At 42.3% G+C, this 11193-nt stretch overlaps 1 protein-coding gene and 1 non-coding gene across 12 annotated transcripts in view; both read right to left on the bottom strand.

Annotated features, from left to right (window-relative positions):
* Positions 1-11193, bottom strand: part of Pank2 (pantothenate kinase 2) — a 37749-nt gene that overhangs the window by 3464 nt on the left and 23092 nt on the right. For 3 of the 11 annotated variants that reach the window (XM_017591584.3, NM_001106513.1, XM_063283337.1), the window contains 2 exons: positions 7955-8078; positions 2443-2568 (listed from right to left, as the gene is read on the bottom strand). In XM_017591584.3, coding sequence (XP_017447073.1) covers positions 2443-2568; positions 7955-8078 — 250 coding nt within the window. Of the gene's footprint in view, positions 1-369; positions 2569-7954; positions 8106-11193 lie in introns of those variants that run through there. The other 8 variants (XM_063283333.1, XM_063283334.1, XM_063283335.1 and 5 more) reach the window with 4 other exon arrangements.
* On the bottom strand, positions 7421-7506 carry Mir103a2 (microRNA 103a-2). The gene has a single exon (NR_031860.1). It is a non-coding gene; the product is annotated as a microRNA 103a-2 (primary transcript).

Raw genomic sequence — 11193 nt, 5'->3', positions numbered from 1 at the left:
GGTGCACAGAAGCCAGAAGCATCAGATCCCCTGGAGCCTGAGTTGGTTAGGCAGTTGTGCAGCACCCAACTAGAGTACAGACAAGCAAACCTCAGGTCTTCTGCAAGGACACTATGTGCTGTCAGCCAGTGAGCAAGCCCTCCAACCCAGTAAGGTCACTGGCTCCCACAATTATGATTACTTGATTAAATAAAGCTAGCACGCCCCTTTAACACCTGACCAATTGTTTCCCAAGCACAGAGAGCCTATCCAGTCTGGAGAAGCCCTAAGGAACTCTCTTGCAGGGAAGGGAAATGCCCAACAAGAAGAGAAGACATTACAGCAGCTGAGGGAAGAAAGGCTCAGGTCTGGCAAAGATTTTGTGCTTAGTTTTTTTTTATTTTTATTTTATTTATTTATTTATTTATTTATTTATTTATTTTAATTTTTGTCAACTTGACACAAACTAGAGTCAGACAGAGGAGGATAACCTCAATTGAGAAATGCCAATTAGCCTGGCCTATAGGTGAATCTATTTGGCATTTTCTTGATTAGTGATTGATGTGGGAGGGTCCAGCCCACTGCTGGGGTCCCACCCCTGGGTAAGTGGTTCTGGGTTCTGTAAGAAAAGCTGAGCAAACCATAAGAGCAAGAAGTAAGTTTTCCCCACTGCCTCCATCAGCTCCTCCTCTCGGTTCTCACCCAGTTTGAGCTCCTGCCTCCCCTTCCTTTGACGGACTGGCCATGGAGGGATATATGACCCAAATAAACCTTTCTTCTCCAAGCTACTATGGTTATGGTGTTTATCACAGCAATAAAGTCCTAACAATGACAGATAGTGGTCATCTTGTCCTGGGGCAGGGGCCTGTACATTTCCAACAGCCAAAGACAGAAGGTGAGAAGAGACACTTAAGTTTAACCATGGAGGATGGAAGCCTGAATGGACTGGAAGAGAGGGGGTAAGCTCAACTGCCTAGTCTACAGAGTTCCAGGCCAGCCAGCTACAGTGAAACTCATTTAAAAAAAGAAAGAAAGAAAAAAAAAAAAAAGATGCACGCCTTACTGTCTCCAACAGTAAAGAGTGGGCTCAAACTGGAACCAGAAACCAAACCAAAAAACAAAGGATAAAAACTATTAAATGAGGCAAAAACCTCACCAACAGAAAGAGGACGGAGTCAGAAGAATGATAGGAAGAACTGACGACACCAGTCTCTAGTCGGACATCAGACATTGAAGTACTGCAAGGAAGAACGGCTGGGCTGGGCTGGGCTGGGGCAGACCACTAGGCTGGAATAGAGAGCCAGGGTTCGATTCCCCAGGACCTCCCAAAACAACAACTGGGACAGGAAAATCCTCACATCCTAGAGGTGGATTCCAAAGAACACACTAAATATGATAACTAAAAAGGTCCCAGTTCCTCTACTTCTCAGTTACAAAAGAAAAACAAACAAACAAACAAAAAAAAAAACCCAAGGCAAATGGTAGGAGTCACACCTAAGCAAGGAGGGACAGACAGACATGCAATGCTCAGGAACCCATCACACCCAACCCAAGGGCGAGTCAGCCTTAAGCGATATAGCCTCTAATGTCTGAGGTTTACTTTATAATGAAAGATAAAGTAACAAGAAAAATGGACAACACACCAGGTTACATTAAACCAAAACCCAGGACCTACTACTGAGTAAAGAAAAAAGCTGCAGTGGGGTCTTTACCGCTGTGGAAAGGATTAGGTAACAAAGGTGAGGGCTGAGAAGCAGGCAGACTATTACCTCCAAACTGCTCAACCAATGCCTTGCCTTGAGAGGGCAGACAAGTACCTCAGGACCCAAATAACGACTGGCAAGGGCAGACATCAGCATGCAAGTGAGAGGCCTGACTATAAGCAAAGGAGCCAAGAACAAATGGCCAGGCTAAGAAAAAGGGAAAAATGAGCAAGCACCAAGAGGAACGAAACAGAATCCATGACGTTTTGACTGCAGGCCGAATTCCCTTTATCCAAAATGCTTGGGACCAGAAGTGGTTCTGGTTTGGAATATTTTAATGTATCTGCATGGACTAACTGGTGCACCACATCTAATCCCAAAACCTCAAGTTGCTGCCCAGAGATGTTTCATCTGTGTAGATGGAGAGGAAGGAGAGGACGCTATCCTAAGAAACTATACTATTTCCCACAGTTACCTAGAAAACGGTTCAACCCAGCCGGGAGAGCAGAGATGAGGGAGGCTGTAAAGTTAAAACCAGCTTGATCTATAGAGCAAGTTCCAGTACAACTATGGCTATAGAGCAAGGCCCTGATTCAAACAACCACAAAACTGTGTAAACTAGCCCAACACTCCCCTCAGTACACTGGGAACGAAGTCTTCATAGTTAATAGTCAGAACAGGCCGGCCACTGCAGCCCAGGCCAGTCCTTTCCTTCTGTACCCTCCTGTCTGCAGGACAGTGTCAGAAACAAGTCACTTACCTCGTGCTCTGAAAACAGTGCTTTGAGCTGCCCCTTGGACCAGTAATCCAGAGCATACGCCAGAAGCCGCATGGCGATTGTGTTGACTCTCAGGAAATTGCCGACAAATACAACCTGGTTAATGTTCTGAGCATAGAAAAGCAACAGTGAGTTCACACCCTGAATTCTGTTTCCTCATAAAGCTAAACCCAGCACCATCATGCAATTTTTCAGCAGCAATTTGACTGATGGATCAAATTCAATCCAGTTGGCTCAATTAGTGAGTCCAGGTCTAATGAGATTTGATATTTAGACAATACTGGACCCACTGCAAGCTTGCCCCAAAGTATACACAGAATGATTATAAAAAAAAAAAGCTTGTATTAAATATGATAAACAGCAACATTACTAAGGAAAATTTAACAGTAAGTAAGCTAAAAAAAAAAATAGTACAATTCCTGATGATTAATTTTGCCATCCTATTAGATTAAGATACCCTAGGTCATTAGTGAGTGAGTGAGGATCAACTTAAGGTTTATCTGTGAAGGTACTTACAGGGTTTTAAATCGGTGGGTGGGGGCACTCTGAGGAAAACAGAAAGCCAGCTGAGCACCAACATTCACACGTTCTCTCTCATTCCTGGCCCATCCATTTGCGATCAGGAGTCTCACATTCACACTGCCACAGCACAAGCAATTCCTATGGCCACACCTTCCCCACCACTAGTTTAAATAAATACTTCGTCCCCTAAATTGCCCTTGACAGAAATTTGCCAACAAGAACAGGAATACGGAGAGACTGAGACAGATACCTCAGTAAGTAATGGTACTTGTTCTGCAAGCATGAAGGACCTGAGTCAAATTCAGCACCTACATAAGAAGCTAGACAGGCTGCACTTGCCTGTAAACCCAGCATTGGGGGTCCAAGACAGGTAGATCTGAGAGCTTGGAGCCTATGTCAATGCGGGATGCAGAAAGGTAAAGCACCCTGCTTCCAGCCATACACAAGCACGGGTATGCAGCTGCACATTCACATGTATGAAAGAGAAACAGAGGCACAGAGAAAAGAGAAGAGAACGGAATGAGGGAGTGAGAAAAGGAAGGATATCTCTAGAGAAAAAAATAGAAAAGCAACCAGAAAATTGGTACCAATGGGCCAGTGAAATGGAGAAACAGGTTAAAAAATGCTTACCTCAAACCCTTAAGGCCCAGAACCCACATAAAGGTTGTAAGCCAGAACCAACTTCACAAGTTGCCCTCTGACATATGAAAGCATGATATGACACATGTATATTCCCACCCCATAATAATAATTACACTTTAAAAGAAACTGGTACCAAAAAGTGAGGCCATCATTGTGATAACACTGACTGTGGTCCAACAGGCATTCTGGGCTGCTGGAAGGATACACGGAGGGCTGGAACATGAAGCACCATCCAAGAAACGTGAAAAACAGGCAATTTGAAAGGAGCATGAACTGAATCCTGTTAGTGTGACTCTATTAAAGAGATTAGTGCCACTACAGAGAAACCAGGGACAATACATCAAGACAACAGAAAGAAAGACACTCTGAGGTTAAGACCACACCATCAAAAGCTCCAGGGCATAACAATGGAATCTTACCTGAGAAACTCTCATAAAAAACAAACAAAAAACCTAAAACAAAACAAGCAAAAACACTACCTGAACACATTAGTGACACCTTGCTCCAAAAGTTCTGACTGCTTTCCTAGGTTCAGACACCTAAGGCCTCTGTCACGGTTATAAATGAAGCACAGCTACGTGTGGAGCTGAAGGCAGGAAGCAGCATGGTATTATTTTGCAGGTATCGCAATCTCAGAGTTGGTGGTAAGATGGCTGGCTCGGTAGTAAAGATGAGGCCTGATAAGCCAAGTTTGATTCCACATGGTAAGAGGATGGAACCAATTCTCAAAAGTTGTCCTGACTTACACAACCTCTGGCATACAAACACAAACACACACTGTTGACATCTCATCTAGGCTCCACCCTACAGGTACCTGGCAATAGTCAGGTATGCCTGACTCACTATAAAAGGGCCTGCTTGACCCACACACCCCCCCTCCCCCCCGCCAAGCCCTCTCTTGCTCTCTTCCTCTCCTCTTACTCCTGTTCCCTTCCCCCTTTCCCCGTCTCTCCTCATTCCCCTCCCGCATCTTTCCACATGCTCATGGCTGGCCTCTTCTCCTCTACTCTCTTCTCTCTCTCTCTCTCTGCCTTTCTCTGTCTCTACTACTCCCTCAACTCCCCTCCCCATTCCCTAAGTAAACTCTATTCTATACTGTCTGAGGCTGGTCCCTCAGAGGGAAGGAATACCTCACACCTTGGGCCCACAGAGGCACCTCCTTCCCACACTGCAACTCCATCAAACATACCCCCTTCTTCTTTTTTTTTTATCATTTTATAAAACACAGCACATACCCACTAAATCAGTAAGTAAATAATATTTTAAAGGATGCAAAAGCTATGGAATCACCAAGGCTCTAGACTGCTAACGGAGCCAAGCAATGTGGGACAGGGTTGAATGGAAAGTCTACGTGGCAATGTAGACTTGAAAAGACTGGAGATGCCAGGAACAAGTTATTTGACAAGTAAAACTATAGACTCCATGTGAAGTCAGCTCAAGAGAGAAACTACAATTGCCACCAACAATAGCTGAAAGAGAACTATGAAAGCCTGCTGGAACCTGAAATCATGAGCCCACAGTCTGTAATTTCCTCGCTATGCTCCTGTTTCTCTTTATGGACTAGAAATGTTTATTCTGCCTTACTATACTAGAAGTTGTACTTTGGGTTTTGATTTTTATAGAACCCCACCATTATTCGACTATGGAAGTCTCAGAACAAACTTTGTTTTGCTTTGTTTTCTTAAGACAAGTTCTTACTATGTAGCCCCAGCTAGCCTGAAACACTGTAGGCCAAGCTAACCTGGAATTCAGAGATCTGCCTACCTCTGCCACCTGAATGCTAGTTAAGATTAAAGGTGTGGTTCTCTATGTCCAGCTTCAGAACCACGCTGCCTTACTCAAATAAATAATGTCCTAACTATGCAAGCAACTCCAACTAAATGCAGTGGCCACAAAACAACAACACAAACAAAAGCATGAAAGTAGGTGGGAGATTTGGGGTAAAAGAAGGCTCAGTGAAAGACAAAAAGTAGTTGCTGAGGACCATATGTGATGTGAAAGACAGACTCTGCGGCCACTCAGAGAACATGTATTCTGCATAATGACAAAAATGAGACATTAGGTGTAAGAAGTGGAAGGTTAGATTTAAAGTAAGGTATTTGAGTGTCATGTTGACAAGGGATGAGCTTGAGGGGCAATACTGCCTGTCAGTCAGCGTAACTGGAGTCGGAAGCATCAGAGCACACGTGTGCAGGCCTTGGCTGTGTCGTGTCTATGAGGGCATCCCCGAGGAGTAACTAAGAAGACTTGCCTTCAAAGTGGGAACACCATCCTGCACTGAAAAAAAAGGAAAAAAGAGACACGCCAGCGCCAGCTGAGAGCCAGCATTTATCTGTTCCCTAGCACATTCAGATATAATCAGCCTCACACTCTGCCACAAGTCACTTTACCACTGTGCCTTCCCTACCATGATGGACTATGCCCTCATCCGTGAGCCAAAATAAATCCTGCTCCTAAGCTACTTTTGTCAGGGATTTGGTCACAGCGAGGAGAAAAATAACTAACCCAAAACAGGACATGACACAAAAAAGCAAATTATGCAAGGTATGCGACAGTTAAAAACAATCCAGCTTCACTTGTGAAACCAAGAAAGCAAACTCTTACAGCTGTTTAACAGAGACTGACTGAAATCCACCCACATCACCAGGAAAGCTGTCCAGCCATCAGTGCTAAAGATGCTGCTCTAAATGGGCACACGCCGTTCGAAGCCCCTCAGCAATCTACTAGGATTCATTAAGCATGACCATGACGGAGGGTCACAAGGTTTGCTCTCACAAAAGAAGACCCATATCAAGAGTAAAACAGCCAAAGAACAGATTCATACTTCTAAATACACAGTCCCTACTTCCAAGAAACCAAATGCCCAGCTCTATTTGAATAATTACGATGAAATAAAAATCTGATCAAACATACAGTCATAACCTAGTGGGACAGCTTAGTCAGTAAGTGCTTGCCATGCAAACATGAGGCACTGAGTTGAATTCCCCTGAATCCACCAAGAAAAGCAGCAGCAGTGGTAGTGGGTTTATAATCCCAGCACTAGGGAGCCAGGTAGGCAGATCCTAGGGCTTCACTGGACAGTCACCCAACAAGTTTCAACCAGTGAAAAGACTTTGTGTCAAAAAATAAGGTGAGCCAGGCATTGTGGCACACACCTTTAATCCCAGCACTAGGGAAGCAGAGACAGCAAAATCTCTAGGAGTTTGAGGCCAGCATCGTCTCCTTAGCCAGTTTTAAAAAAAGCTGGGCAGTGGTAGTGCACACCTTTAATCCTAGCACTTGGGAGACAGAAGCTGGTGAATCTCTGAGTTTGAAGCCAGCCTGTTATACAAAAGAGGTTTCAGAGTAGCCAGGGCTACACAACCTGTCTCAAAAATCCAAAACCAAAATAAACAAAACAAAATAAACAAGGTAGACAGAGCCCAAGGAACACCCTAGGCTGTCCTCTAACCTTCACACCTGCACGAGCATGCACACACACAAAGCATAGCCACAATATGTATTTCAGTTAAAAGCATAAAATGTATGCACAACAACTAAAATTTTAGATACCTAAGCACAGGAAAGAGAACATATAAGAGTGATGTTATTCAAATGAAGATGGAATTTTAAAAATCTGGTATATAGTAACTTCTAAATTAAAATTTAGACAAATCCTTTTGGGTCTTAAGGTCTCCTTTTAAAGCACATGTCTATATTATTAAAAGAATAATTATAAACCAAAGTGTATAAATAGGGACAAGCCATAAAGCTGCACCAACTGGATCCTAGATCCTCTTTCCTTAAGGGCAGCCCATTCTTGGTTCTTTCATAGCCCTGTACAATGCTGCTTGACCTGAATGCTACAAGGCAGCACTGTAAAGAAGCTGAAAGCACGAAGACAGCTCTGCTGAGGTGGAGAAGAACCAAGGTGGGCCTTCCTCTGACCGCTCAGTCTTCTCCCAGCTCCAGTGGCTTCCTGTGGCTTCCTTCCCACACCTCAACAGCACCCAGTAAACACAGCATCTAGTCACCATTGTGATCCGTCATTCAGCCCATCCCCAGCTCAAACCTGGCCTTCTTCCTGGCCCCTCTAGATTCTCCTCAAAGAAACCATTCACCTCCTGCAGCTGTGCTCATCTTCAGGCGGAGACAAGAGTATTGTGGGAGATGGGGGACAATCAGTGAAGAGGAATCTGAAGAGTGTGAAGTTCACATTTCAAGTCTACCCCATATAACTACATCTGGGCACACTTTAAGAAGACAGACACTGTGTAAGGTTGGGGTAGAACCCATTTAGGAAAGTCAGCATTTTCCTTAGAGTTAACAGAACAATCTCATGTGCCCTTACTTCATTAAGAGCACACATTCTTGCTATGGAGCCAATGTTGTTGGTGATGGTGATCAAAGTTGCTCTGGCAAGGTCTTCCTTGCTAGCAGCCTCTCTCTTCTCCTTGCTCATCATGTTTCCAAAACTGTGGTGGAAGAAAGACATTTCACTGCTGAAACAAAGGCAACACAGTCCAGTAACTTCAATGTTACTTTTCTAGATAAAATGACTTTATAGCGAGTCTTTTATTACAGAACGATGGGAACATCCACTAAAAAGAGCCCACAAATTACTCTAAATGAGCAGGTAACAGTCCCTGCTTGTACTAAAATTCAACTTTGGTACCAGATAGCTCCCTATTCAAGAGCATCCAGTACATTCCCCGAGAGGCAACACTGCCTGATCTACCAGCAGAAGGTTCTGGGAGACATCTCTTATCAGCAGGTCATCCCTATTGTGCAACTGTTCTATTCAGATAGTCACAGTCACATCTAGTATAGAAAATTCATTTGATCGGCAAACAAATTAAAAACAGCTGAGGCCCACAGTGAGCTACTGAAGTTCTAGACTGCCCTAGAAAGTAAATAAAAGACTTCAAGTTTCTTGACCAGCAGAAGGACTACAATAGTAACTGTGAACAAAATCCAAGGACAAGAATAAGGAAGAGATAACCAGTGATTAAATGCTGCTAATAAAACACAATCTATTGTTATTTATCCAGTGCCTATTTCTCAGCAAGTTAAGTTATACATGAATGCCTTTTCTATTATTAAAAACCAAGTACTTTGCTGTGCACGGTAACACACACCTTTAATACCAGCACTTAGAAACAGAGGCAGATAGATTTCTGAGAGCCCAAGGAGAGCCTGTTCTACATCACAAGTTACAGGCCAGCCAGGGCTACATAGTGAGATCTTGACTCAAAAACAGAACAAAACAAAAATTACATATTCTCTAACACAAAAATACAAAATTACATACCTAGGGGAGCTGGAAAAATGGCTCGGTTTATGTGCACTGACTGCTCTTCCATAGGACCCTTTCAATTCCCAGAACCCACATGTCAGCTCCTAAGTTTCTTTAAGTATCTAATTTCAGTCCTAGGAAATCTGATGCCTCTTCTAGTCTCCATGGGTACCTGGCATGCACATGGTGCACAGATATAAATTCAGGCAAACACCCATACACATAAAAGCAATTATTTTAAAAACTACATACCTAAATAAACAGAATGAAATATAGAAAGCCCAAGCTAATCATGGTGGCATGGGCCAGCATCTCAACACCTGAGCCACCAAGACAGACCTGGGCTTCACAACGAAATCTGGACTCAAAAACAGCAAGAGGAAGATGGAGAAAAAGACTTTCATTTTTTTTTAAATAGAATTAAAGAGAACTAAATAGGCATAAACTTAACAAAAGAAATACAATGCTGGTGTACTAAAATCTTTTGCAGTTTAAAGATAACTATCACCTAAAGAAATGGAAAGAAGTCTATCTTCCTGAAACAAAAACTTAACAGTGTTAAGCTGGTAATGCTCAGGTCTATAGAGATGGTTCAGCAGCCAGAAGAACTTGCTCTTGTAGAAGACCCAGGTTCTATTCCCAACCCCCAAATGAAGGCTCATAACTGTGTTTCCAGATCAAAAGCCTCTTCTGACCTCACACTCACCAGGCACATACTGGGTACTCATACATATATATATCCAAAAAAAAAATTTTTAAATAATTAAAAATAAAAGTTGACACTACTTCTTAAACTGGTCAACAGATTCAACAAAATCCCTATTAAAATCTATCTTCTTTACAGATGATGCCAAGTTGATACTGAAACTCATACAGAAAGTCAAAGAATTCAAAATAGCCAAAATAATCGTGGAAAGAAGAACAAGTTAAAGAGCTTGTGTCCTGTATGTCTGCCACTCTCCCCTTAAAAACTTAGTGCAAGGCTGCAGTAAACACAGGGTTGTGGTACTGTCTAAAGACAAAATACAGACCAGCATGAGAATGACAGTCAGAATTCAACTGAAACATTCAGAGTCAATCACTTGCTGACAAAGGGCTCAAAAGCCTAGGGAAAGAAGTCTTTAGCAGATGGATGAGCTGGACCAAGGGAGAAACACCATGCAAAAGGGAGAATACGGAACTCTACCACACACTATACAGGAAAGCTAACACCAAATGGGTCAGACATTAATGTCATTATAAACTCTTAAAAGTGAATCCTCATAATTTTGATGGAGCAAATGACACTAAAATCAAAATAGATAAACATATAAAGACAGATCTCACCAAAACTTATTGCTGGGGATTGATAACATTTTCTATAATCCTAACACCCATGAGGCAGAGGCAGAAAGAGACTCAATAGTCTGAGGCCAGACAGGCCCACACTGAAACCCAGTCTCAAAACAGCCAAATGAGGCTAGATATGTAGCCTATCAGTAGAGTTGCTGGGGCTGTAAAATGGTGTGGTCACATTGGAAAGTAGTCTATTGTTCTTCAAAAGATTAAACATAAAGTCACCATGCAGCACAGCAATATAATTCCTAGAGATCAAGAGAAGTAAAGCAGGGCACACTCATCTTTAATTACACAGCTCTGGAGGTAGGCACACGATCTTGAGTTAGAGCTCAGCCTGGTCTACAGAGTCAGTTCCAGGATAGCTAGGGCTTTAAAAAAAGAAAAACAAAGCAAAAAGGGGTTGGGGATTTAGCTCAGTGGTAGAGCACTTGCCTAGCAAGCGCAAGGCCCTGGGTTCGGTCCTCAGCTCCGAAAAAAAGAAAAAAAAAAAACAAAAAACAAAAACAAAAACAAAAAAAACCCCTCTGAATCAAAAAACAAAGCTAAACTAAAATAAACAAAAAATAAAATTAAAAACATGTCCAAAGACAAGCACACAGGTCTTCAGCACTACTCATGACCACCAGAAAAAAATGGAAACACCCAATGTTTACTAATAAATACATAAAATATGACATATTAACAATACTCAACAACAAAAAATTCTGTAAATATTATACTAGGGAGATAAGCTGGTCATGAGAGATGCCAAAAATATGATGCCATATATATGAGAAATGTTCAGAGTAGGCACATCAATAGAAAACAGCAGCTTTGAGAAGGGTAAGGCTAAAACAGAAGAGTGATAGCTATGGGCTGTGAAGTTTCTTTCTAAAATGATAAAAATGTTCTGAAACTGAGTTATAGTAATAGTTGTAAAAGTCTGTAAATATACAACAAATCACTAAATTACACAT

The sequence above is a fragment of the Rattus norvegicus genome, chromosome 3 (genome assembly GCF_036323735.1).
Source record: "Rattus norvegicus strain BN/NHsdMcwi chromosome 3, GRCr8, whole genome shotgun sequence".
In the NCBI taxonomy this organism is placed as follows: Eukaryota; Metazoa; Chordata; class Mammalia; order Rodentia; family Muridae; genus Rattus; species Rattus norvegicus.
The sequence above is the reverse complement of the archived record's forward strand: the minus strand, read 5'-3'. Positions and strand labels throughout refer to the sequence as shown.